This window comes from Tauraco erythrolophus, chromosome 28, assembly GCF_009769465.1.
Source record: "Tauraco erythrolophus isolate bTauEry1 chromosome 28, bTauEry1.pri, whole genome shotgun sequence".
Taxonomy (NCBI): domain Eukaryota; kingdom Metazoa; phylum Chordata; class Aves; order Musophagiformes; family Musophagidae; genus Tauraco; species Tauraco erythrolophus.
In genome coordinates, this window is record NC_141492.1 from 4,389,093 (window position 1) to 4,416,948 (window position 27,856).

The 27,856-nt window shown below is 53.5% G+C and overlaps 3 protein-coding genes across 3 annotated transcripts; 1 reads left to right on the top strand and 2 right to left on the bottom strand.

Moving 5' to 3' along the window:
• Positions 1-345: 345 nt before the first annotated feature.
• Positions 346-1,390, bottom strand: JUND (JunD proto-oncogene, AP-1 transcription factor subunit). Its single transcript, XM_086627776.1, has one exon. It carries the CDS (start codon positions 1,327-1,329, stop codon positions 358-360), a length of 972 nt encoding a protein of 323 aa, XP_086483902.1. The 5' UTR covers positions 1,330-1,390; the 3' UTR covers positions 346-357.
• A 5,257-nt stretch (positions 1,391-6,647) lies between these two features.
• On the bottom strand, positions 6,648-13,278 carry LSM4 (LSM4 homolog, U6 small nuclear RNA and mRNA degradation associated). The gene is made up of 5 exons (XM_086627755.1): positions 13,246-13,278; positions 13,016-13,057; positions 12,813-12,911; positions 10,196-10,379; positions 6,648-7,406 (listed from the first exon to the last, which is right to left on the bottom strand). The coding sequence occupies exons 1-5, from the start codon at positions 13,246-13,248 to the stop codon at positions 7,318-7,320; spliced, it is 417 nt and encodes a 138-aa protein (XP_086483881.1). The 5' UTR covers positions 13,249-13,278; the 3' UTR covers positions 6,648-7,317.
• A 539-nt stretch (positions 13,279-13,817) lies between these two features.
• PGPEP1 (pyroglutamyl-peptidase I) lies at positions 13,818-23,766 on the top strand. The gene is made up of 5 exons (XM_086627746.1): positions 13,818-13,851; positions 16,491-16,543; positions 22,199-22,315; positions 22,849-23,081; positions 23,329-23,766. The coding sequence occupies exons 1-5, from the start codon at positions 13,818-13,820 to the stop codon at positions 23,519-23,521; spliced, it is 630 nt and encodes a 209-aa protein (XP_086483872.1). The 3' UTR covers positions 23,522-23,766.
• Positions 23,767-27,856: the final 4,090 nt, after the last annotated feature.

The following is a 27,856-nucleotide window of genomic DNA, read 5'->3' on the forward strand; positions in this document are numbered from 1 at the left end:
TGCCCGCGCCGCCGCGCCGGACCCATCCGTCCCACCCCCCCCCCTCCCCGCCCCGTCTCCCGTTCCTCCCCCGGCGCAGCAGACAGCGAGACGCGGGTGTCCGTGTCGCGGGGGTTTTACTGGGGCCTGACTGGAATGTCTCGGGCGCGGGTGCCCGCGAGGTCCCGTCGGGGGGCGGCCCGGGCTCCCCCTCAGTCCGTTTGCGGGGCGGGAGGGCGGCCCCCACAGCCCCCCCCGCACCCCACCAACACCCTCCCCCTCCCATCCGCAGTCCCGCGGGGCCCCTCAGTCCGTGCTCGGGCCCCCTGAGTCCGTGCCCGGGGCAGAAGGGGGGACGCCCCGTCGGTGCGCCGCGGGTCAGTACGCCGGCACCTGGTGCTGGTGCTGCGGCAGGAGCTGGCAGCCGCTGTTGACGTGGCTGAGGACCTTCTGCTTGAGCTGGGCGACCTGCTCGCGGAGCAGGCTGGCGGTGGAGGCCAGCTCCGTGTTCTGGCTCTTGAGGCTCTTCACCTTCTCCTCCAGGCGGGAGATGCGTTCCAGCTTCCTCTTGCGGCACTTGGAGGCGGCGATGCGGTTCCTCAGCCGCTTTCGTTCCGCCTTGATCCGCTCCTGCGTGTCCATGTCGATGGGGGAGAGCGGTGGGCTCTCCCCGAAACTCGGCACCTCCGGGACGATCTGAGGTTCGTCCTTTAACGGCGGTGGCGGCGGCGGCGGGGGAAGCCGCGGAGGCGGCGCCGCGAAGGGGCCGGGGTCGGCGGCGTAGCTCACCGCCGGGTAGCTGCTGAGGTTGGCGTACACCGGCGGCTCCGGGGCCAGGCCGGCGGCGGGCAACTCGCCCGCGCCGCTGCCGCTTCCTCCTCCTCCTCCACCACCACCGCCGCCGCCACCTCCTCCTCCTCCGCCGCCGCTCCCCGCCGCGCCGCCGCCCAACTGGTTCTGCTTGTGCAAGTCCTCCAGCGCTTTCACGAAACCCTCGGCGAACTCCTGCTCCTCGGAGGCGGCCGCTTTGGGGTAGAGGAACTGCCCGCTGGTCGGCGTGGTGGTCACCAGCCCGTTGGACTGGATGATGAGCCGCTCCAGCTCGGGGGACGCCAGCTTCAGCAGCCCCAGCTCGGCCGAGCCCAGCAACCCCGCCGCCTCGCCGCTCGCCGCCGCACCCGGTGCTTTCAACGCCGCCGCCACCTGCTCCGGTAACGCCATCCCGAGCGCGTCCTTCTTCATCATGCTGCCGCCGGGGAAGGGCAGGAGGAGCCCGCTGCTGCCGGAGGACGGGGCGAAGCCGCTGCCGAGGCCGCTCAACACATCATCATGGTAGAAGGGTGTTTCCATCCTCCTCCCCCGCCCGGCTGCGGGGGAACGGGGCCGGGGCGGGGGGAGGGAGGAAGGAAGGAACGGGGCGAAGCGCTGCGCCGGGAGGGGGGGAAGGGAGGGCGGGGGGACACGCCGGTAGCACCGGCCGCAGCCCCGCTCCCGCGCGCGCGCACACACGGCTCTGCCGCCGCCGCGGCCCCCGCGCCGCTCTAAATACGCGGCGCCGCCGCGGTGACGTCACCGCGCCGAGCGCCTATTGGCTGCAGATGACGTCCTCGCCCGCCCTTCGTTTGCATAAGGGGAGGAGCCTCCGCCCCGGGGAGGCGGCGCCCCGCCCACTCCTGGCTCCGCCGTCTCCGGGGCGACCGGCGGGTAAACGGGACAACAGCGCGAGGGCCCCTGGGCTGACGTCAGGGGCGGGGGGGGGGGGAGGGGGAGGGGCGGTCACGTGGCCCCGCGCCGCGCGCCCCGCCGGGGCTGATGGGCACAATGGGAGGGGCGGGGCGGGCACCGGGTACCGGGTACCGGCGTCTATAAAAGGGCGCGATAAATAAATAAATAAACAAACACCGGGCCGGGCCGCGGGGCCTCGGCGGGGCATTCCGGGGCCGGCCAGGCCGTGAAACCGAACCGAACCGGGGCTGGCCGGGCCGGCGGCGGCACTGGTGACGGGGCTGGATGGTGCCCAGGCACACCGGGACCTGCCTGCCCGGTGGGACGGGACCGCCATGGCATGCGTGCCCCCGGCACCTCCCTTGTCCCCACGTCCCCTCAGCCCCGGTGTTTGCCACCGGTGTGTCCCGGTGGCACCGGACCAGTGGGGTTTTCCCAGCGAGCACCAGTGCGCACCGAACGCCGCATGGTGGGCGGCCAACCGCGGTTCACCGTGGAGTCGTGGCCAAGCCCAGTGCCATGGCATGGTGGTCAACCGGGCCTGCCCCCCCCAGACCCCCATTCCACTGGCAGTGGAGAAGGAGTTAAGCGGCGGTGGCGGCAGCGGCGGCGGTCGCGCACGTCACGGCCGGCCGAGCCCGCGGGCGGCTGAGGGGGTGGATCGGCGTCAGCGGTTGACGTCACTGTCCCCGCGTGGAGCCGCCGTGCGCGGGGGGAGGCAGCGGCGATGGCCGACGATAACCCCCCCGCCACCGGCAGGATGCGGCCCCCGCGGCACAGGCCGAGGGATCCCGGTGCCGCTGGCCCAGGGCACGCGGCGCGCGGCAGCACCGCGGGGACGCCGGTGCCGGCGTGACGCTGAGCCGCCGCTAATGGCAGCCAGATGGTCCCAGGCCTGCGCTAATGAGGGCGATAAATCAGTGGTGTCAGCCCTGGGCGTGCGGGGTGCCCAGTGGGACCCTGAGCTGGTGGTGCCAGGCTGGAGGTGATGGTCGTGCCGGTGCTGCACCGGCCTTGTGCCCTCTGCCCTGCCGGTGTGGGCAAGAGCAGTGAGGAGCCACGGGGATGGCACGACACGGGGCACGGCATGGCACGGCTCAGCCCTGGCTGCAGGGGGGCTGCAGGGGACACCGGTGACATCCAGCCCAGGGCTGGAGCAGCCGCCAGGGCCGGGACACGCAGTGTTGGCACTGGGGAAACTGAGGCACGAGGGGGCTGGGACCGACGGGGACCATCCCTCCAACAGCTGCAGTTAATTAAACCCCAAATAAACCCGAGTGTGACTGAGCCCCGTGCCCGCAGTCCTCCCGACCCTGCTGTGGCAGGCGCCGGTGCCGGTGCCCCCAGGGGCTCGGCGGGCTGGGCTGGCACCTCGGAGCTCCCAGGTGAAGCCGCCGTCGCGTTTCCGCTGCAAACCCGTCATTAGGGGCGCGGCCGGCGGCCGGACCAGCAGGTTCAGACTTTCCGTCCTGACGAAACCCGACTGGCGAGGGACAAGGATGGGGGGGGGCAGACAGGGAAGCGGGGCGGGGGGCAGCTCCCCCCACCCTGGCACCTCACAAGGGACCCCCCGGCTGGGGTTGCACCCATGGGCACCGGTGTACGCCCCGCGGGCACCCACGTCCGTGCTTCTGCCTGCACCCCCACACCCCCCCCTTGCGATCCGGCAGCAGCGGCACGAAACGAGAACCAGCTTTGGCTGTAGGTGCTTTAATCGGTTGCAGGGAGGAACGAACCGGCCCCGGGGCCTCCCTGAGAAGAGCGGCTGGCCGGCGGCCAGGGATGTGAGCCACGAGCCGCGCTCCGGCTGGGCCCGGCCACCGGCACCCGCCAGCAAAACCCCACCACCCCCCAGCGTCCCTCTCCGAGGGTCGCAGCACCCCGGGGCTCGTCCTGCTGCATCCCACCCCATCGCCACTGGTGCTCGTCCCGTGTGTCCCTTGTTCCCAGACCGGAGACACCGCAGGTTGTCTTGCCCGTGGCAGCCCGATGCCCGTGGCAAGCCGGCAGCTTCATTTTCCTAATGAGGGTTTAATGAGGGTCATGATTCAGTGGCCCCTTCCGCCTCCCGGGAGGGCAAAGCCGTGGGGAGCGCAAGCGGGGCGGTCCCCATCCATGGGGCTGGTGGCAGTGCCATCGTCACCTCGGCTGGGGGCTTGAAGCTGCTGTTCCCAGAGGCGTCGGAGCCCGGCTCGGCCCCGCGAGCACCCACTGAGTCACCCTGCGCTTCGCCACCTGCCAGCCGGGCTATATTTACCCCGGAGCAGACGGCGAGGATTTTGGATAAACCCACGCTGCCGCCGGACCTTGGCGAGGCACAACGAGCCTCCAGTGGGGCCACGTTCACCGGAGCATCCTCACGCCTCCGAGCACAGCGGGTCCCCACATGGTTCCTGCTCTTCCCATTTCCCCACCCCTAACAGGACCGTTCCCTGTGCGCAACCGGCTCCGTGGCACTGATGGTGCCTGATCCCGCTCTGGCCAACAGCCGTGACCAGGTGCCACGCCACCGCTCGCCACGCACGGCTCTGACCGAGGACACAGGCTGGACCCAATGCAAGATGCCAAGATGCCCACGAGCTACCATGGATGGACCTGCATCTCCCTGCTCTCCCGGCACACCGAGACGCCCTCTGAAAAAGGAACAAGCAGGAGAGTGGGATTTGCACCGCGGGCACCGGGCACACAGGGGAAGCCGCCTCTTAGTCACCGCCGCAGGGAGGGAGAGAGGAACCAAGCTGGGAAAACAAGAAGTCACCGGCCACCAGCGCCTGCCTCAGGTCCCGGAGGAAGCCCGGAGGGGCCTCCAACAATGAAAAACAAGAATTTAAAAAAAAAAAAAAATTATAAAGAAAGAAAGAAAACACATTTTAAAAGGAAAAAGGAGGAGGAGGAGGGTTTGACGTGTATTTTTAGTTGCTTAGCGCAGCCCTGAAATATTTCGGCAGCCACTCCCTCCGCGTCGCAGGCGGCGGGTGTGTAACTATTCCTGTGCTGCCTCCCCGGCGCGGCACAGCCGGTATGAGTCACGGCGGGGCGGCCGGCAGCGCCGTGCCGCAGCACCGGCACCGGAGACGCGGCCTCGTGGCCGCCGGAGCTGCCACCGTCTCAGCCGCCACGAAAACATCCCGGGGAGGGTTTCCACGGTGGCCTTTGCTGCGTCCCCCTCCATCCAGCCCGTCTTTCCGGCCGGGACGCGTCCGCCCTGCCAGGCTGCGCGCACCCACCCACGCCGGCAGCGAGGCTCAGACCTTTTTCCTCCTCTCCGGTTGTTGCTTTTATCTCGCTCCTCCCTGGTTGTGGCGGTGTTTTTTTTTCCCCCCTCGGCCGTGGTTCACCTCCCTGCACCATCCCTGCGCTGCCGTAGGACGGGGTCAGAGCACCCACCAGCCCCAGACACCCATTTTTGGGGCAGAAAGGCCCAAAGCCGCAGACGAGCATCGCACGGATGCCCAAACTCGATGCTCCTCTTACATGGTGCCACCTTCCACCCAACCTGCTGCTGCGTGGGGCCAGTTGCCCTTGGGAATGAAAAAAAAAAAATATTCCTACAGAGGTGGAAAAAAAGAAGGGGGGAGGCAAGTGGGGAAGGCTGCTAAAGCCCATGGCTGTAATTAAACACAAGCAGAACTTAACGAGCTCCAACGCCTGATCCCAGAGCTTCGCCAGGAGATAAGGCGTACTCGGACGACTCCATCCTGATCCAAAGCCAAAGGTCCTGCTGTTGCAGCAAGGATTTATCTGGCCAGAGCAGACCTTAAATCCAGCCAGCGCTGCAGTCGTTTCCTTTTTCACCAGGGCGGCTGTAACACGTGGAGTTTCTGTGGCTGGAGGGACTCGAAAGGGAGGGAGTGGGTTGGGAAGGGAAAGTCTGACACAAGGCTGGGCCTGGGCTTTGTTAAAATGCCACACGGGGGTTTGCGCCGAGTTTCCAGGAGGGAGGACACGTGTGCCCCGTTCCCATCGCCCGGAATCGGCTCCTTGGCAGAAGCCAAGATGGGGATCGAGTGCCGGTGCTGCCGGTTAACGCCTCGTGGAGAACACGCAGCTGCCGTTAGAAACCAAAGGTTTAGCCCGTCTGCTTGGGATTTATTCCTTAGACCACGGCTCGAGGAAGGGGTCAGGGAAGCCGCTGCGGGAGCGCACGGGGTCAGGCAGGGCTCGGGGCCGGCGCGGACAGAGAGCGGGACTCGTTTTGTACAGGCTGGCGATTTATTCCTACTCACCACTGCGCGCAGGTTCTATAAACATTAAAAAAATAAGTGTATATAAAAGCATGTTCTTTACTCGTTTCCTCAATACAGTGGCGATGGCAGAGAGTAGGCTTCAATGTGGGAATCAGGTGTAAAAAAAACCCAAACCAAACAAAAAAACCTGTTCAGAACAATTCACAATATCAGCTTTTCCCCTAAAATTAAACCATTTTGTCCACTCAGGGGGTTGAGCCATGGCCAGAGCCTCTTTCTCCCGGCCGTGCCCCCATGCAGACATTCTATTCCGATCAGCCAGGATATTTTGCGGGTGCTTTTTCCTCGTGGGACCCTGCACCCCACGGGATGGAAGACTGGAGCAACCCGACCTGGGAATTCACAGGAGGGACACGCTGGTCTCTGTCCCCATGGAAAGATAATCAGTGACTAGAAAAGGAAATGTCAAGTACTTATAGTGAAGTCAGTCACTACGTACCAGAAGAAATAAGCTTGAGAAATATCGTCAGAGTTCAGGACTTTGTGTCACAGGCACAAGGGAAAAAGTTTTCCAAGTGTGGAGGGGAAATAAATCAACTCAACAGCTCGGTTGCTTTTCAGAAAAAAAAAGGAAAAGCCAACAAAACACGAAGAGTAAGGGGCACAGCAGACTTCCGCGAGAAAACACAGAAAACCCTTTCCTTTAAACGAAACTTCGAATCTGAAGTCAAATTAGTAATTTGGGAAACCTAAATTGGGAAACGCTAATTGGGAAACGCTCGTTTATCACAAAGCTCTCTCAGAAGCGAGCCTCGAAGGCCAATGGGATGTTCATCCCAAGTTCTCCCTTAAGCCACAGGAGAGATAGAACTGACCGGCCAGAAGGAGAAGAGAAGCAAAAGCTTAAAAGTTTGTTGTTTTTAAAAACCCCAAACCCTTAAGACTACTCACGTAAAGATACGATATCCTCGAGTTCAGTGTTTTTAAATCGAAACACTCGCATCTATTACAAATGCAACAAGTCTCCCAAGTTTCAAGTATATATAAAAAAAAAAATCAATCCAAACAATCCAGAAGTGTTTGCCTTCGTTCTTACACCATGTACATGGTTAATCTTTTAAATTAAACCTGGTGACCCTGAAAAACTAAATGGTGCTTCCACTCTCAGGAGAAGGCAGAACTCAGGTCCTTAATCATGAATGATTTTTTTTTTTTTTAAATATTTCCAATGACTCGCTGACTACAAGGAGTCAGTAACTCCGCTTTACCGGATTAAATTGCGAGGGGCTCCCAAAATACATGATTCGGGCACGGATCAACTGACGGAAGAGTGGAAGGGTAAACACTTTCGAACACATGGCAATCCTGAGGTGATAAAAACCAAACGGCATCGCGGTGCTGTCCCGGCCAGGGTGCAGACGGCCTCTCACTGCTTCGCCGATTGCCTGCCTGGCTTTTTTTCCTGCTGGCCTCTTCCACTGCCCGGTATTCCTCGACCACGGCCACCGAACACACCTGCAGGGCAGAAAGAAAGAACATGGATGTAAGGGACTTTTTACGAGGGTGTGTAGTGATAACACACAGGGCAATGGCTTTAAATTGAAAGAGGGGAGATTTCAATGAGATCTAAAGAAGAAATTCTTGACAACGACAGTGGTGAGGCACTGGAACAGGTTGCCCAGAGAAGCTGTGGCTGCCCCATCCCTGGCAGTGTTCAAGGCCAGGTTGGATGAGGCTTTGGGCAACCTGGTGTAGTGGAGGGTGTCCCATGGCAGGGAGGCTGGAACTGGATGATCTTTGAGGTCCCTTCTGACCCAAACCATTCCAGGATTCTATGAAGAGCATCACTGTATATGGCAGTAATGTCTCCCAACTGCTCAGAGCTTTTCAGTTATTTATGTTTTAACCAAACACAAGCCTATTTTCTAGTCTTTGCAGAGACATTTTTCTAGTCTTTGCAGAGACATTTTTCTAGTCTTTGCAGAGACATTTTTCTAGTCTTTGCAGAGACATTTTTCTAGTCTTTGCAGAGACAGGACTTTCAGATTTCTCCTTTGCCAGTTCCAGACCCCGTATTCACAGGACACACACACTCATCCTCCCTCGCCAGCGAGTTCAGCGATACGTCCCCGGTGTGTTAACGTGCCCTCTGGCTCGCTGGGCTGTCCTCAGAAATGGAAGTCAACTTCTGAAAAAATGGAACCAAGGAAGACATGCTACATTTTAAATCCAGTGGAATGAGCAGGTTATGTCCTGTCCCCTGAAAGCCGTAAGGGCAAACCAAAAGCAGCGAAGAGGGTGACTCAGTTTGAGGACTGCTCAGCTACCAAACAGAAAAAAAATATATTGCTCTGTCACCACCTTGCTGCTGGACAGAGCGACCCAGTGCTCCAGAGTGGGCACTGGGACAGCACGCTGCCACAGAGGCAGCAGGAACCAGGGGGCTGCCTCCTGGTATCCAAAACTGTGACTGTCTTTGAGCAGGAGCTGCTGAGCCCACCCTCGTCCTTCCCTCGCTGCTCAGATTCACCCCAAACCCAGAAAGCAATCCCAGGCAGTAATTTTTATCTCGGCGTGTAAGACTGTGCATCTACCCTGGCAGCCACAAAAGGCAGAGCCCAAAGGAGATCCAGTCTGGGCAGGAGAGCTTCTCCAGAGCCCTCTCCTCTGGCTGCTTCATCAAGGAGACGTGCCTAAACCAGAGGCAAAAAAAAATAATAATAAAAAAATCGCTCCTAACCCTGCACTCCTTGGGATGCTCCGGCTGCTCCCAGCGAAGCCGAACAAAGACAGCCGTCCCTCTGAATTTGGCAAGCCAAGGAGTAAGAGACGAAGGATTACCAGTGTCAGAAACAATAATCCTTTCAACTGTGTGCACGATTATAGCTTTACTTCTGCCTGCTGGCCTCTCCGCAAAATTGTCCTGCCTTTTTTTTTTTTCCTCCTCCTCCCTTCATGTCTCGGTAATGAGAGCCAAACCTTTTAGCTAATTAGCAAATGCCAAAGCTTCCCTTTAAAATATTCCATCAGCGAATTTAAGCTGAACATCAAAACAGCAGGGAGCTCCACCTCAAACAGAGCTCAGCTCTGCTCTCCACAAGGTGGATATTTCCACAGCAGAGAAAAATATTTCAGCTAAAATGTTTGTCCAAACAACCATATCCAAAAAAGCTGTTATGCCAAGAGCTTTGGACACCGAAAAGGGAAGGAGGAAAAATAAAGGCGCCTTCAGATTTGTAAAGGTCACTTTTGCAGGCTCGGAGCTCCCAGGAGGCAGCATGGGCAGCAGAAATCGCAGAGTTTTTTCCTCCACAAGTCTCTGGGAGCTGAGAACGCTGCACCTCCTGCGTCCCAGTAGATCCCAGCATCCTACTGGGATTCCGTGCGCAGTCAAACCGCAGGCCTCAGTCCCCAGAGCTCCTTTTCAAACCCCAGATTTCCCGGGCCAAACCCGGTTTGGTCGTAGCAAGTGGGTGCACCCAGGATTTGATGCTCCTGCCGCCGGCTCGGTGTGCGCCGAGCACAACGCCAGCGCCCAGCGAGGTGACACACAGCAAATGGCAGAGACAGGGCAGGAAGGGTGAGCAGGGGAGGAGAGGAAGGGCTCTCGGGCTTCCAGTGGGACAGTTTGGGGAGAAAAAAGCAAATGTATCTCCAGGCTGAAGCGCTCCGAGATCACCTAACCCCGTAAGTGGGACAGGGAAGGAAGAGTTGTTGTGGTGACCTATTTCTTCCCAAGTGGCAACCTCCCCTTTCGGCACAAACATGAATTATTCATGTCGAGCAGGAGGAACACAAACCCTCAGATTATTTTTTTTTTTTTAAATAAATCAACAAGTCAGGAGATCAAAACCCCCCTTATAATGGGAGAAAAGATGATGTTTTTCTATCACTGCCCTGGTCAGAGCCCAGTCTATTTTCAAACAGAACAGCCATTTGTTTCCCTCCCAGACTTGCTAAGCCGACAGACACCAGTTTTGGAGGGCCACGCTCCCGAGCTAACCAGGAGGGGTACAAATAGTCAAGTCCAGACTCTCTGAAGCTCCTGCCCAACCCCAGTAAGGAGGGAGGCACATCCCTGGCACGAATCCTTTCTCTTCTTTGGCAGAGGCTGCCTCACGAGCGAGTCGCCACACTGGCTCAGCTAGATCTTGCACAGGAGCGGCTCCAGCTACTCCCAGACAAACAACCCTGGGTTTAAAACGGAGAAGCAAGAGCCTTTCCTTGCACAAGAGGTGAAATTTAAAGGCAGGGATCGCGGTCACCCCTCTCCGAACCGAAAAACAAGCAGGATCGATCATTACCTCGTCCAGCACCTCCAACACCACGGCCTTTCTGTTGCTTCTGCTGTTGCATCCCACCACGGCCTCTGCCCTTGGACACCACCTCTTCTTTCACCATGTCAATTATTTCATCGGGGATACGCAGGTATTTAATCGTGCTGCCACGAATGTAGCACTCTGGCATTCTCCAGAACTTGTCTCCATCCTGTTGGGGAGCAACGCGTTAGGCTACGAACAAACCCAGGTGCTTTGGTGTTACTTTTGGGGAATTTGAATATTTCCATCACTTCTGGAGAGCGTGACAGCTCCGCCAAGCTTTTCTGAAAGCATTATCTGTAACTAGCTGCAAAAAAAAGGGTGTGTTATGGTTTTTTTTTTTTCCTCCAAAACACGTAGCTCTACGACCTGGGGGTGAGGAAGGGCACTCAGCCACCAGCAACCGCAGTTTCAATTTGTTCACTTTGTTCCACAACTGCCTCTAACACTCGGAGGAAACGAATGAAGAAGAGGCTGAGGAAACAAAGGAAGAAGAGGCTGAGGAAACAAGCATCTTCCCTCCTCCTCTAAGGAGGGAACTGAAAGCAGGACTAGAGGGGCGAGCGTGGTAAGTTACACACAATGGCTACAAACAAGCAACTCTGGCAACTAAAACACAGCTGCAGCAGCATGGCCAGGTCTTCTCCAGCAGCCTCAGCTGGGAGTCACCTCGCTCCTGCTCTCCTCTGGGGTGTGGATGGAGCAGAGGGAGGTCGGGAGCCAGCTGGCTGCGGGGTGCGTGCCACCAGAGCACCGTAACCGCAGCTGTGGAGAACAAGGAGCTCACAAATTATAAATATATATAAAAAAGGAAAGTTTTCAGGTGCCCAGTGACAGAGCAGCCAGCTCTACACGCTGTTCGTTAGTTGGTTAATGAATTTCAGGGCTTTGAGACACAACCTGTGAGGGCTCCAGCTCCCGCATACTGAGGGCGGCTGCGGGAACAGGAATGGAGTGAGGCTGAACAACAACTGGGCTGCCCGTGATGTAACTGGGAGGGACGGGGACTGCCTCGCCCCAGCTCAGCAGTGGCTCCACCAGGGTTTGGCTGCAGATGGGATCGCTCCAGCCCAGCGATCCTCAAGTGGCAGCATGCAGATGAGGCGCCTGGAACATCCCAGAAGAGTGAGTTAAACAGGAACGCCTCGTTCCTCCTCTCCTGGGATAAAGCAGTTGGTTCCCTCCACCACCACCCCAGCAGCTATTTGGGGCAACTCTGCCTGTACAGGCAAGTCCTTCGTGCACAAGACAAGACAGAGGGAGGACCAGCTCTCTTCCAGAAGTCGCCCAGCGAACCCCACCCTGCCTTGGATCCGCCTGGCTGCTCCTTGGCTCAGGATGCAGGAAGGGATGGAGCCAGGCTCTCTCGCTTCCTCGTTCCGGCCTCCCCGGAGTAAACAACCGCCTCCCCCGGGCCGAGGCTGCCCGTCCGCCGCCGCTCCGTGCCATCTAGTGGCCAGTCCCCACCAGTGCCACCAGTACAAGGCTCCGGCTCTGCTTTCATCCAGGCTTTGGTGGCGTTTTGGTGTTTCAAGGCAGGCAGGGGCACAGCTGAGGAGCCCGGCTGCTCTGCGGTGTGGCAGGACCCCTCTAGATCACGCAAAAGGAGTAAAAGATGAGTTACTGCCCTTCCACAGCAGAACACCGAGCCCTACGAAGCGACTTCTCAAGGAGAAGGGCAGATCACCCGAGTCGTGGGTGTGGATAAGGCTTTGCTGCCTGTTACCTCTAAATTTGACAGTGGTCCCTCTCTGTTTGTCCCGCCAGAAGCCAAGGTGCACCCACAAATTTCTAAGCCCCACTGCTCTGCCCCAAAGGTCCCTCTCAAACTCTGCTCAAGACATTTACTCTGTCACACCGACGTGAAAACGCGTCTCCGTGTCCCAGCAACAGCGCTCAAAACGTTCCTGTTGCTGAGACAACAGGTACTGGGGGTTTGCAGAGAGATTTTTGGAAGAACGAGGATCTCTGCCGGTCTCTCCTGCAGAGCTCTGATGTTCTGAGGCAGGAAGAGAGCAGCAACAGCTGACATCCATCTGGCTACAGTGTGTGGCTGGCAGGGACAAGACCAGACATTTCTGACTGAGGCCAAAGCCCAAAACACAGATCAAAATCTTCTGGAGCAACTTTGGCCAAGGGCAAAAGTACCAGACAGCACAGAGCCCTGGTGCAGGGAAACAAAAGGCTTCTCCGTTTTGATGTAGAGGGTCAGAGGGTGAGAGTGAAGAAAATTAATCAAATCTGGCGCAGCGTTTGAAGCAGCCCTCACTTCTCCGACAGCGCGCGGCAGGTGAAGGCACCGTTCTTGGCAAACCCAGCTCAGCGCCGTGGCACCCCATCCTGCAGCCCCCAGCCTGGCACCCAGGCCCCTCTGGCAGGGGAAACGCTCACACGCCGTTTCCGTGCAGGGCGGAAAGCCGCTCTGCTCACGTGCGTGCCCCGATGTGGCCCTTCGCTACGGATATTGTAAACAAATGTATTAAATTTGCTTTTCAGGCCGAAGTCACACCCACAAGAGTGACGGCCTCCGACCTACGGAGCCCTGGGACGCTCCCCGGGCACACGGGGCAGGGGGTGACCCACACCGGCTGCCCGGCCTTACCCGGGACGTGCAGATGACCTCCCGCAGGTTGATGTTCATCCAGTTGTCACAGCTGACCAGGTGCCCGTTGTACGTCTCACCGTTCTTCAGTTCCACCAACTGCAAGAGACGGGAGTCACGGGGCGCCGGTCCAGCCCCGGTACTGGGACCTGCCCCGGTGGCACCCGTGAGCCGGAGGCCGGTGACGGGCTGCAGGTACTCACCATGGGGTGGTTCTGCGCCGTCTTCAGCAGGGAGAGAGGCAGCTGCGAGAAGAAGAGAGGAGAGCGGCCTCAGGCACCGCCGGGGACCGAGACACCGACCGCGACAGCGAGCGGGCACCGGGCGCGCCGCCCCCGGCGGCGGAGAGCGGCGAGGCGAGGCGAGCCAGGCCCTCCCCACGGCTCCGGCCCGCGGCCCCGCCGCCCCCTCCGCCGGCCCCGCCGCCACTCACCATCGTGCCTTCGCCGCGGAGCCGCCACCGCGCCGGGCGCTGCCGCTCAAACCGCCCCCGGCCCCGCGCGGGGCCAATCAGCGCGCAGCGCGGCCCCGGCGGAGCCAATCAGAGCGCGGAACTCGGCCTCGGCCGTAAAGCGGCGCCCGGTTTGCGCCTTTACGACAGCGCCGCGAATTGAAGAGCGGGGCGGGAAGCGGCGGCGCTAACCGCCGGCTTCCCGGCGTCCTCTGCGGCCCCTCCCGGTACCCGCCGATCCCGGCCCCGGTTCGTGCTCTCGCCAGACCGCCCCGGGGGGAGGAGAGCCCCGCGCGTGGGCAGGCGGAGCGTTTTGTAACGGTTTAACCACTCGGGCCCGAGCTGAGGCGGCCCGGCCCCTCCCGCCGAGCGACTTCCGCCCCGGCGGAGGAAGCGGCTCTCGCGGGCCGCTCTAGGCGGCGGGGCGGGGCGCTCTCTGTGGTCACGCGGCGTGCCGCTCTGGGCGGCGGGGCGGGGCGCGCTCGGTGGTGGGGCGGGGCCGCGCGTTCAGTGCGGGGCGGCGGCGGGACGGGACGGGACGGGACGGAGCCGCGATGGAGAAGCCGCGGCGGGCGGTGGTGGTGACGGGTACGGGGCGGCGGGGGGAAGCTGTCCGGGGGAGGGAGGATCCTGAGAGGGGCAGATGATGGCGGGGGGGGGGGGGGGGGGAGTCGTGAGGGAGTAAATAGTGACGGGGTGGGGGGGGGACGGGGACGACACCCCTTCCCTGAGGGGAGTGGGGGGGGATGGCCCGGAGCTGTTATGGGGTGCTGTCCCGTCAGGGGGGCGCTAAGGAGGGGATGGGGGGGGGGGGGCTGTACCCCGGGGGGCTGTTCAGGGCACAGTCCCCCGTGTGGGGCCGTAATCAGGAGCCCCGGGCATGGGGACAGGGACTGGGGGGGCTTTTCCTGCTGTGGGGAGGGGTGTCAGGAGCCGGGGGGGTACGTTGTTTGGTGAGCGGCTTTCCCAGCACTTGGCCGGGCAGGGGGGAGCTTTGGGACCCCCCTTCCATCCCTCACCCTCCTTGAGGGTTTGGTGGCTGGGAAAAGAGGGGGAGTGGGTCTCCCAAGGAGTGGGGAGAACAGTGGGAGCACGGGTGGGGGGTGTTTGCTCGCTGACCACCCCATCTGGAGCCATTGGGGTGCCGAAGCTGTGACCAGAATCTCCCACCCAGCACGGCAGGAGCGCCACGGGGAAGAATAAGCGAAGGAATGAAAGGCCCCGGCGGCGCAGGCGAAGGCTTGTCAGGCTCCTTCCCCTGGCGGGTACAAAGGACAGCCGGCGTGATTTGTGGGGAAGGCAGTCGTGTGACAAATGGGGAACTCGGGGAAACTATTCAGGGTCCCCCCAGCAGCTGAAGTTGAGGCCGTTTGAATAGCGGGGGCAAGGGTTTCCTTCCCGGCGGTGCGCTGGAGCGGGTTTAATGGGAGGCAAGTGTCTTTGCCGAGGACAGTTACGGAGAGCGAGGAAGCAGGTGGCAAATTCCGGCTTTCCCAAACCCATGTCTAGTGCCGAGCGGCCACGCTGGGCAGTGACTAAACAGAAAACGTGCGTCAGTAAATGCTCAGCATATTCTCTCTCTTTTTTCCTCGGTTTTCAGGGAAGTCTGTTCCCAAAGTGCATCTTTGTCGTGGTTATCTTGTCAGGTCTGCCCATACGTGATAACCTGCTGTCGACGTCACGCTAAATCCCTTTGTAAAACCAGCCGTGCCGTTGTGTCCCCGTTCAGTTAGGAGCACGTGCGGGCTGAGGATGAGTGTTAGTTGTGTCCAGTTGCTTTCTCAGGACTCTTTAAGGAGATAATCCCATAAAGATCTCTGGCAGCTGGTTTCCGAGCCTTGGAGGGCCCTGTTGTGGGTGCGGAGGAGCTCCTGGGCACGCTCATGGAAGTTTGATGCTGCCGACAGAGTTGCTCGTCTTCTGCGAAAGAGATAACGCGAGGGATCCTACAGGAGATGAGTCAGAGCAGCCATAGCCCACGGTTGTCTTTGTGCCAGTTTGCGCCAGTTTGCGTTGGGCTCCAGAGCCAGAGAGGGTCACGTTACGTGCGTGGGCACCTGTGGAGTTTCAGCCTTCCAGTGTTGTTAAAAAGAAATAGGTGTGTTTTGTTTCTTTTGTCAGATTATTGAGGTTCCTTTACTGTTTGTGTCCGGAGAGTCTTGCAGGACATCTCTGAATTGCAGAAGCACCTCAAAAGGCATTTGGTTATTTGACTTGGTGGCCCATGCTGCAGCCATAGCTTGTTGTAATAACACTCCCAAGAGAACGCACCTCCCTTTGGATTTTGCGGAAACCTTTGGGAGATTTGTTTTTGGGGGGATACTGACATTGGTTAGATGGTCAGAGATCCGTCAGCGTGGTCGAGCCCACGCTGTGCAAATTCCTGACGTTGTCCTGTGCAGTGTATCCTCCAACTTACTGTTGGTAGCAAACAGAACGTTTCCATTAAGGTGTCATACAATATTTGTAGTCCCTCTCAAGTCCTTCCACGAGTTGGACAGAATTTATGGCTCCTAATTGCATTAGGCTCGTAGGGTAACCCTGACATTTTAAATTAAAGCATATTGACATTGCACCCAGATAAATTGCATAACCTTTGTGTGCTTGCACAGGAAAAGATGTTAGGGATTACTGGTTAACTCTGGGTTACTCATTAGGGAATTTAGATATGGTGAGTAAGTATTTTTGATCATGCTATCACAACCTTTGCTGCGTGGTGTAGGTGGATTGTCAACAGGATTTTGTTTTTTTCCTCGCAAGGCGTAGCTAACGTTAACAGAGATCGTGGTGAAGACCTGAGCAGAGAAGGGTTCGAGACAGACTTGTCTGCGTTTGTGGAAGCATCTGCTGTGGGTTAAACCAACCAGGAGTAGAAAATCCCATAACACATTCCATGACATCAGTCAACTTACCTGTTAATAATAAGTTTTTCTAACCTGGTCAGGAAGGAAAAAAAAATACTTCCCCAGTGTCTGTTGGGGAAAAAAAGAGTTTCTTTTGAGGCAAGCTGTTGTTTTCCTTCCCAGTAGAAGGTGTGTAGTTCCAACATTCCTGTGAAGGTCTCTTACGTAGTACTTGGATGTAAAGTAAAAAGGATCGGGCATTGGGAGAAAAGGATTTTCCTTCAGGATGCATAAACCAGGAAAGTGCAGACCGCTTTGCAGCTTTCGGTTTAGTCAGACCTGTCAGGATGACTTCACCAGTGTGGATTTTTACGTCTCTTCCAGGGTTTGGTCCGTTTGGAGAGCACGCCGTTAACGCCAGTTGGATCGCCGTTCAGGTAACGCGTTGACGTCGTGCTTAGAGCCGTGTGGGTTTTAGTCTGCAGCTCCTTGATGACTTGTCTGCCCAGTTCATTACCCGAGACCAGCTCCAGGTACCCAGATGGTCAGCTGGATAATGTTTTATTCACTGCTCAGAAAACAGTCCCTTAGCCAGCAAAATTTAATGGGATTGAGTTAATGTTGCTGAGGCAAGTGAGGGATTCGTGGGCTAATAACTCCCCAGGTTTGAGAGATGTTAAATGGGGCAGGGAGCCTGGAATCTCCCTCTGCCCTGGAGAATTCAAAACAAATAAACAAACCCAGAAGAATTTTTGTGTTTTTCTCTCAACTCTAGCTTGAATCTGGGCAAGTGGGTTAATTTTTAAGCCAAGTTTCATCTGTAATGAGACTTTCACCTGGTAGTCTCGTGGAGTCAAGCGTACCGCAGAGTTGTCCAGAATGTCAGGACTCTGACTCCCCAGCACAGCAGCTGCCTCCTTTTCCCCCCCGGGTTCTGGAAGGGGAAGCAGGAGGCGTGGGGGGGATCAGGCAGTGTTTGTTGCTCAGGACCCTTCATGCTGGCTGACGGAGTTGGACCTTGCTGGAGACTGGAGCGCTTGGGGCAGATCGTCGTTCCAGCAGATCGCATGCGCTCGAACAAATCAAGTTGGTGCCACTTGTAGCTGCGTGTGTGTGTGAACATGTTTGTCCGTGTAACACTGGTGTGTTCACAAGTGAGGCAAGAAGAAGAAATCACACCCTTGCCCAGCTAAACTGAGGAACGGAGGTTGCTTGCTGTAAAAACATCAGCTAGGGATGGTGCTGCCACATTATCCCCCTTCTTTGTCATTTGTCACTTCTGGATGTGGTTTCTGACAAAGCTACTGGGAATTCCAGGGTACCTTTTAGTACAGTTGCCCAGGGAATTAAATCTATTTTTCTCCCCGACACATCTCTCTTCCCTTCAGAGCTCTGAGATTAATATCTTCTTTAGAATGCTTTTAAATTAAATCACAAACTCTAATCAATTACAGTCAACTAATGTCCAGATGTCTACTGTGTTGGCTGTTACGAGAAGACGGGATCTTTGCCTCCAAGAGCCTTTTGGAAATGAATAAATTTGACTTAGGGTTTGCTTGGCTTAAGTTGGGGGGAAAAATGGGAGCTGTGTATGTGGGGAAAAAAAAAATTGTTAGTAAAAAGATTTAGTAGTGAGGCTAATTGGTTTGGTTTGTTCTTACTGGTGTACTGTCAGTTGTTGTAAACGAGCTCCTTTCAATCTAGAGGAGACAGAAGGGTGTTGTGCTTGTGGGACAGGAGGAGTGGTGGGTGTCCCGGTGTTGCTTCCGCCAACAAACCTGATGTATAATTCCTGTAAAGAGGAACGGCGTGTCATTCCTGCAGCTCGAGGCCCCGCTGGCTGCGCAGCTGCGAGGCTGATGGAGGAAGCAATCACGTGCGTTTTAAGTTTTAAATTTTCAATTTAAATTCTGGAGGGTGTTTCGAGAGTGTAAAACTACAGTCGGCGGTGAGCGATCCGCCGCCTCGGAGCCCGTCTGCCTCCCGAGTCCTGTTTCATAGCTCAGCCTCCAACTAAAACCATGGGCTTTGAGGCAGCGGGGAGGATTTGCCTCTGCTCACCCCCCCTCGGCCCTGGGAGGCCCAGACAAAAAGGAACAGCATGTCTTTGAGCACATGCGAGTTGGGCATTGTGCAAGTTTCAGACGGGGGACTTCATGGAGCTGAGTGGACACAAAGGCGTGTCTGAGTTTCTGAATCCCAGACGGTGTGATCTGCATTTTAATAGAAGAAAAATCAATTAAACAATCTTTGTAAATCCTTCCTAGCTTTAGGGCTAAGCTAGTTCTGGTTTATTACATCTTTTATTATCCTGCATCCCGAGGATAAAATTCTCTGCTTTTCTTTCCGCTCCTCTTTCTGATTTTGTTTGGCTTCTTGTATAGAACAGGGAGAGGGGGTGTCTTTTCCCTCTGGCCACGATGAATGTCCAGTGTTGGGTTTGAAAGCCAAATGGCTTTTACACGTAGTTAACATGTAGGGTACCTTAAACAGTGGCAGTAGCAATCTAATAATGTGAAGATGAAAGCTTGGAGATTTTTACACCTGGGGGAGAGATTTCCTATAAACTCAGAGGGAAGAATAACTTCTTTCTGCTTTCCTTTTCAAGGCTCACAGTAAAAATATTCCGTGTTAATGGGGATTTGCTGTTCCGTGTTTTCATCTTTTTAATATTTCATTTGAGGAATTTTTTCAGCCGCAGTTTTTGCTTGGGAAGGACCTTCCTTCCAAGAAGTTGTTACTGAAATGGGCTTTCTGTTCAGTGTGTTTTCTGACCTCCCTGGTGTGACTTAGGTGTAGACACAGGTGTGCCCCGCGGAGTGTGAAGCTGATGGGCTCCTGCCTTCATCCCCCCTGCTTCTGGCTGAACTGGAGGAGGAGGAGAGGTCAGAGTGCGTTTTGACATTACTAAGGACAATTGCTGTCAGGGTGTCTAGACAGACCTGATAAGGATATTAGAGGCTCACAAAGAGGACCATTGTTGAGGGGTCAGGGAATCGGTCAGACACGTTCGTTTTTCTGTATTTGTCAGGTACACAAGGCGGTGGGCAATAAGTTGTCTGGGGGCCAGCGTACATCTTTATTACTGAGTGGTTAGAAGAGAGCTGTGAGTTTGTAAAGCGAAGGTTTAACGTGCCTGTGTTTGCAGGAGGTGGCTGTCACCGGGGCGGTGCGGCTCGTACGGCCCTGTAGATGCTCCTTCTGCGCAGCCGGTGAAACTTTTCCGCGGTCAAATTCCTCTTTAGCCGTTTCACGCTCTTTGGAGAAGCGGTGATGAATTCCTACCCGTTAACACTCCCGAGATCTTCCTAAAGAGACTGCCTTGTGTTTGAATACTCTCATTTGTAAACTACTTACTTTATTAGCGCCCCACATAAACCAGCTAACGTTTGGAAGGCAGATTTGTGGAAAGAAGATGTGATGAAACATCACTTAGCATCCATCTCGGGTAATGAATGTCTGTGTGTGCCAGACACTAATCAATACAGCAAGCCTTTAATATCAGCCTTGCCCTCCGAGCCAGAGCAAGTGATTTATCACTGTTGTTGCTCATATCTGCTGGTCCGTGAAAGTCTTACTCTTGCCTTTGCTGCGTGTTCTGGTTGTCTTAAATCTTGTTACACTCTCTGTGGTCTGCCCCTACAAGTGTGAAAGGTTTTGTTTTTTTTTTTTTTCTCAAGAAAGAAATGACTCATGCTGATAACTAGAGGGAAAAAAGGCGCTAAATACGGCTCACACTTACGTAGAGGAGGTAGGATTGTCCAAAAACCTCACCTTGTCCTTTCCTTTCAGCTGTCCTAAAGTTGGAAGAATTTTAAACCCTGGGAAATGTGAGATTTGAAATTGAGTAAGCTTCATTGAAAATAGCTAATCTGCACTTCTTAGCCTGCAGTTTGCCAGTCTGATCTCCGTGCCCAGGAAAGTAAAGCCTGAGAATTACCTCAAAGAGCAGCTCTTGGCTCTGATCACCGAATCCAGACATGAAATAGAGATCACTTAATCATTCAAGAAGATTTAAAAATGTCCTTTGATAGTTTGATGGCTTCTTAACCTTGCTGTTTCTACCTCAGATCCATGAGAACAACTACACTGCTACACGGATGGGAGAGCTGCAGGTTATTTTCTCATTGTGCATGCAACCCCCTTGACGTTAGCACGAGTAATCATTTCAGGCTTTTGGCACGAGAAAGCTTGTGGTTTTCAACCGACAGGCATCTCAGAGGAGAAGAGCAGCACCAGATGACAAGCTTCTGCTGTGGATTAACTTGTGAAAAGCTGGAGTTGGTTCTTCTAACTGAAATAGGATCATTGAACGGTTTGGGTTGGAAGCGACCTTAAAGGTCCTCTAGTTCCAACCCCCCTGCCATGGGCAGGGACACCCCCCACTACACCAGGTTGCTCAAAGCCTCATCCAACCTGGCCTTGAACACTGCCAGGGATGGGGCAGCCACAGCTTCTGTGGGCAACCTGTTCCAGTGCCTCACCACCCTCATTGTAAAAAATACAGGCCTGGTGATAGAGATGCGAGGGCACGTGGCTCCTTCTGCCTGCAGAGGAGGATGCGCTTGCAGCTTCTTTCCAGAGGAGACAGAGCTATGGGAGGACTCTGGTGAAGGCTGTTGGCTTTATGGCATGTACAGTCACTTACCAGTCTTGAAAAGCGACTGTAAAGTTTTTCAGAGTGTCAGAAAATGTTGTCTTCATCAGAGGGAAACTTGATCTGGATTAAATGCTGCTGGAACTCATTAAACACGATAGGTGAAGTCGCCTCAGCCGCTGGAAAAGTGCCTCCAGGTGTAGGCTTGCACAAGGCTCCTAGATTTTTGCTCAGCTGATGATTTTGTTTAAGAACACTTGTTTTCAGAGGCTCCCTTTCATAGATATCCTTTCTTTGAGTTCTTGAGTTTGGGTTTGATGGCTCTGGAAGATTTAACTTCTGGTGAAGTCCTGTTCTGGGCTAGACTGGTAAAGTCTGAAGCACCAGATGAGCCGTGAACTGAAGCCTTACTGGTGAGACCTGAAATGGAGACCAAAGAAGAGCAAGAGAGAGCGTCCAGGACCATGGGCTGTATTTAGAGGGAGCTCACAGTGTTGGGATGAAACTCTGTGCTTTCCAATCAGGTATACTGCAGGGAGACTAAAAAAAAGATCCTTCCTCTTCTCTCTGCTTTTAAAGGAATTCTTTGCAAGATATTTAACTGACACTTTTGTGTTTTAAAAGGTTTAGAGGAAATTGGCTACGTTTATTGCCTGGATATTTGGGATGTTTTCAAGGCATGGCTTTAGTTAACGTTATAGAGGGGGAAATAATTTACTGCATGAGTTGAATCACTACGATGGTAACAGCTCGTGTCGCAAAATTAAGTACAATATATTAGGTATAGGTAAAGCTCGCGGTGGAAACCCAGTTTACGTTTTGGCAAGGGGCTGTATTGTGTTCCAGATTCTGCCAAAATAGAATTAAAACAAACATGTTGAGGCGGGTGTGCCAGCGGTGTTCCAGTTTCTCATACGAGGAGCATTTGCTAATATTTGCGGAGGCTCACGGACACAGAATCACAGCCCGGCAGTGCTGTCCCCTCACCCTGAGAGCTCCAATTTGTTTATCCACAAACAAAAGTGAATTTGCTTTCCAGGCCAGCAGTCCAGAGAGAGAGGACAAATTGGATGGTGAATACCATCCTCCCAACTCTGCTTTCTCTACGTAATACCTAGTTCTTTCAAGAAGTGACTATGGCTCTGAACCTCCACACCTCTCCAAATAATGGAGCCAACCTTTCTTTTGAGCGTGAGTGTTGCTGATAACTCGTGTCAGTTAAACGGTGATTTCTTTGTTACACACACATCACAGCAAAACAAACGGTCCTGTGGGTGAAGACTGTTAAGGCAGGTGGAGAGGTGCCTTTGTTGTTCCTTGTTATGGTTTTGTTTTGTTTTTTTTTACAGTGCTGTTTACGAGGTTATACAGCCTGTAGTGTAAGCTGTTAGTCCTTCACAGCAGACTTACACTGCTAGTAAAATTCCCAGAGGTACATCCTCTGCTGAGCTTGTGTCTGACCATCTTGATTTTGCTTATTTCCTTATGTTCTTAGGAGTTGGAGAAGCTAGGACTGCGAGATGACGTGGATCTGCACGTCTACGAAGTCCCAGTTGAATACCAGACGGTGCAAAGACTTATTCCTGCGTTATGGAAAAAGCACAGTCCGCAAGTGAGTGAGTAAAGGGAGGAGGAGAAAAGACACAGCAAGTGGTTGGAATCTGTCATGCTCACAGCAACGAGCATAATGTGAAGTCCCATTTTTCATGTGTGTTCAGACTGGTAGTCCCTTGCGAGATCTTTTCCTCTTTTGTCCTAAGAACATGTGAATTTGTAGGATTTTACAGGTCGGAATAGAGTGCTCCGATTAATGAGAGCAGTGGGTGTGAAGAGGCCACCACGAAGGGCTGTCTAGACAGCTCGCACTCAGTCTGTGCCACCTGGGCTGTTCCAGCCCTGGGATCACTCGGAATGTGCCAACATTCGTTTTTACCCGGAGTAAGTTACAATTCAGGCCAAGAGGGGGTGAAACAAGGAGAATTCATGCTGAACCCACGAGTTCATCGATAAAATGTCTTGTTACCCTGATACTCATGCAGGAACTCTTGTAACAGCTCCATCACTCTTTTTAACTGGGAATAACAGGCTGTTGGTTGTCCACCGCTTGTATCTCGGTTGATCTGACTTGTTTCTTTTCTCTTGTAGTTGGTGGTGCACGTCGGTGTTTCGGGTATGGCTACGACGGTGACTCTGGAGAAGTGTGGCCATAACGTGGGTTACAAAGGCTTAGACAACTGCCGATTCTGCCCGGGCTCCCAGTGTTGCGTGGAAGGGGGCCCAGAATGCATCGATTCCATCATCGACATGGACACGGTTTGCAAGAGAGTCTCAGCACTGGGGCTGGACGTCACGGTCACTATCTCTAAGGATGCTGGCAGGTACGGGATGCCAGTGATGGTGGGGAACGTAGACCCACCATCTATGGGTGGGGGAAAAAGAGAGATCTTTATGTTTTGTTGTCCCAGAGTTGATTAAAGCCATCGCAGTACCTGGCTCGTATTCTGCTCGTTAATCCAGGGTGTTGCTGCAATGCTGAACGATAAGAATACACAGTTCGTCCCGTCTTGCGGTTTACACGCTGTATTTGTCACTTGTTGCTAAATAAACTCTGTTCTTGTGTTTCAGATACCTCTGTGACTTCACTTACTACACTTCCTTATACCAGAGTCGTGGGAGATCGGCTTTTGTTCACGTGCCTCCGCTGGGAAAACCGTATACCGCAGAACAGCTGGGTCGGGCACTACAGGCTATAATAGAAGAAATGCTTGATGTTTTGGAGCATTCTGAAGACAAAATCAATTGTCAGCATGAACACTGAAAGTGAGCAGAAGCTATCCTAGTATTGCACTTCCAAAATTTTCCCTGCTACTGAAGTACTGGGGGAAACGGTCTGAAACGTACAGACCCAGAATTGGAGACTTCAAAAAGGAAAATTCCACTTCTAGAAATTGACAGGTTTTTTTTTGTCAATGTGTGCATTTCAGCTCGAAACCTCTTCTGTAGAACACCTGCAGCTCCTTGTTTCTGAAGTGACTGAAGTGTGTGTGCTGTGCTTTATCCAGAGCTCGTCAGCCGAGGGACGGCTACTGACGGTCTCGTGCAGCGCAGATGGAAAGTTCCTCATCTGGACTTGACGTTCAGGTGCAGGGAGCTGATAACCCAGTCTTCTAATGACTAGTTCTTAAGTTGAAAGGTTTGCTTTTGTTTCGTTCTGGGTTTTTTTCCCCTCTTTGGCCCAAATTATAGGTTACAATGGAAAAGTACAGCTGAAAACGGTTGGAACGGGGTGGGTTTGTCTGTCGTAAAACAGCGCTTGGTGGAGACGAGGAGCCTTCAAAATTGCTTTGCTGAAATGGAAAATTCTTTTAGGCACTGATTTCCCACCCCACATTGCCCAAATATTCGTGGGGTCCTCTGTAACATCCTGGTTAACTGGTAGCTGCAGATAGAAGGGATGTGTTTTGGGTTCATTTTGTTGTGGAGCAGGAAATAGCTTTTTTTTTTTTTTTTTCGTACGCAGTATGAGCCTAACTGGCGCCAAATATTTCCAAATGTCTCTTTTTATTCCGTTCTCGATGCCACCTTCCTCACTCAAGTCAACCATATACCTCCTGTACAAAACACATTGTTTCATGTGTGTATAAAGCAAATCATTAGCGGTTAAATAGCTTTGCTACAGGCCACTTTCTCCGCAGGAGATCTTTATCCTAGACTCTTGGTGCTAGCTGTTGTTTTTAAGGTGAAGGCTGAGTAATTTATAACTTCCTTAGTTATAAATTTTCATTCTCGTTAAAGGTTAGGTGAAGAGTAATGCTTAGCTTAAATTCTAAGTTGCCACCTTGATTTATTACGGGCATAAATATGCCAACGTGCGGATTTGAAGATATTCTGCCAAATCAAATCCAAAAATCTTCAACCTCTTCCCGCTGTCTGTAAACCAGAGGCGATTATTTGAAAATTAGGAGTTTTGCTTAGATTGAGCATTTGGGGCTGCTCATTAGTGTCCCCCTCCCAATGGGAGGGTGCAAAGTGCTGCTTCTTGTGTGAACTTTCCCAGTGATTAATTTGGGGAGCTGTACATGCAGGTTCTAAGCAGGACAGTAGAAGTGGTTGATGCCAGCCGTGCGGGTAGGTTTGCTTCCAAATTACAAGACTCCAGCGAAAGACTGATGGTATTACAGTGGGAGCAGGCGTAAAATGGCTCATTGATGACCTGTAGGTCTCATTGAGGGGTCATTTAAATGAAGAAGTCTGTGATTTGGTTCTAATACTTTTACAAATATGTATATATAAACAACCCCAACATTTTCGAACGTTTTAAAATACCATTATTTTAGTTTTTCTAATTATGAATGATTCTGCTAATAGTATCTCTCAGTGAGAGCTGCCATTAACTTGCTGTTTTCCAGTAGAAGTCGAGTGACAAAGCAAGTACCACTTCTTGTAACCCTTGAGAGAGGACGAGGACTTCTGCAGTCATAATAACTTTGCTAAGGGGACCTGTGTATGAAGATTTTTTGGGTAGACTTCTGGTTTACCGAGGAAATTACCGCCGTATTTACTACACAGACTCCCCTGATGAAAAGAGTTTGCCTTCAAAGCAAATATTCTCTTTTGCGTTCAAATACAAAGTAGCACTTGTCAGATCGTCAGCAGGCAAGGCAGACTTTCTGATTAGTAATTTATTATATTTAATATCTTGTTTAAATATTCGTGGTTTGACACGTTTTTGCAAATAGTTGAGCTACTTATCTTGTAGGTTTATTCCTTTATCTGGTAGGAAGTTTTTGTCCTCGGTGTATCCTAGCTGCTGAATGAAAAGAGGAGTAATTCATGTATTCTGCTAAGTTCGGCGATTGAGTTAAGTAATTTCCAGTAACCTTATTTAATTTACGTGTAACGTAGCGGTGAGTAAAACGGGAGTGGAGGATCGACAGCGTAGTGAGGCGATAACAAAGAAACGACCGCGGGATCGGAGCGGCCGTAGGCAGGGCTGGTTGGGCCGGCGATGCCCGCGGATGCCGTGCGGAAGGTTCGTCGCCGTGAGCGGAGGGCTCGGAGCAGGGCACTGCTCGGGCTCTGTGGGTGATAAAAGCCCTGAGCTGTCCATGGCTGCGGAATGTTCAGGCTTCCTTCAAGCGGGCAGCCTTGGAGATCCCCCCGGATGTGGCCGAGGAGGAGTAGCTCCAAATCCATGGGCAGGGAAGGCAGACGGCGGCGTTCCGCGCTGGTTTGTTCAGCCCGTGGAGTTACAGCCCGTCCGACACCTGTAGATACTCGTTCTTGGGTGCTCTCTGCTGTTCAAAGGGAAAATCCAGAGCCAGTTTCCATGACTGCTGTTTGTCCAAGGACTGCAGTGGTTGACCTTCCACGTGTCAGTGTTAAGAATCTCATTTTTGGAAATACTCTGCTTTGGGCGTCGCTTCGAGCTGTGCGTTTCCTCGTAATCTGTTTTTATGAAGCTTCCGTGTGGTCAGTTCCTTAGAAAACATAATTTATTTTATAATCTTTTTGGGGGTTTGAGAGTTAGTCCTCAGAGATTGTGTTTGTAAAGGGTGTCTTGGTGGTAGAGAAGTTTTGTATAGTGAAACTTTTTTAAAATGGCATTAAACTAATTTTATTTAATCTGATCTAAATTAAATACTTTTTTTTTTAAAGTTTTTTATTGAATTCGTTAATTCATAATGCCTTTCCAATAGGTGCATATTTTCTTTGGAAACAAGACGTCAAACTGATGCAGAGCTTCAAAAAGCTGATGTTTTCTGTAATGCTTACTGTCTGCTTTCTCTTCCGGATCATCAATAAATAGAATTTGCTAATTTGCACTGACTGGGAGACCTGTTGCCAACCACAAAAGATTTCGTGCTAGTGAGTGAGCGTAGGAAGTTCAGGTTTAGTGTTAATTACTGTGCCTGCAATTTGTGAAATGCAAAAACTGGTAGAGTTTTGGAATCCCGTGACTGCAAAATTGCCTCTGCGGATACGCTTCATGGAGAAACGGGGGTGAGAATATTTGGTGTGGAAGAGAGAATTAGGGAGGTTCCAGTGGATGGGGTCTGATGTCATTTTATCTACTTGCCAACAGCTTGGAGTAGGAGCTGGCTGACATGTTGGTGAAGTTTGGTGATGGCAATTTAATTGTTTCAGTTATTAAATGCTGCGGAGGATTTTGAGGAACTCCAGATACTCGTAAACTCCTTGGTCGTTTGGTGACACCAACTTCAGGAGGTGTTTCCTTTGAATTAAACCTGGTAATCTACTTCATAAAACACAGCAAAAAGAAACTGTGAGCTTGGAAGTGTCTTGAACCTGAAAGACTCCTGGGGGACTTGATAATCCTTAATGGGTCCCCTCCAACTTGAGATTGATTCCATGATTTTATGGTTGCGGTCGAAGGTAAACGCCCATTACACAGAGGCTGTTTGTGGGGTTTTTGGCAGCTTTTGGAAAGGATGTCAAAATCCGTAAGATTTTGGAGCAGTTCATGATTACCTGGAGTATTCCCCAACCTGATTGCTTCCTCCTAAACGTGGTAGAAGTGGGAAAGGATGAAAAGGTCATGAAGATGGTTAGAGATGTTGAGTGTGGTTGTGACATGAGACTGTAGCCAAGAACTGTTGAGCTTCAAGAGTCCTTCCAGGAGGGACCTGACTGAGGGTGTTCAGAAGTTTAAGACTTCATGAAAACTAACCGGTTGTTCTGCTTTCACCCCAAAAAGGAAGGAAATTCGAAGGCAAGGTGTCTAGAGTAAAATTTGAGATAAATGCTTCCTGGCTGACTCCTTGCAGAAACGGAGAAGGCGTTTGCGTGCAGCGTCGCAAAGCGTAGCCCGGTGTGTTGCCTACTGCCCGCCGCAGGGACAACCGACTCGTTGTCCCGGCCTCTGATCTAATATATCAACTTATCTTTGTCTCTGTAGGGTTTGTGCTGTGGGAAGTCAGGTGGGCAACTAGGATTTGTGTTTCCGTACCTGGACAGTCACGCGTAGATGTAGCATTCAAACTCCGGTGTGTCTCGCACTGTTCTGCCGATCGTGCCGGCAATATCGAACCTTTTAGTGCCTCGGTCAGCTGGCAAAGGGGATTATTCTGGGCCACTGTCACGCAGTGCCATGCCTGGAATAAAAGTCCAAGAGCTTCCAGGCCTGCAGACT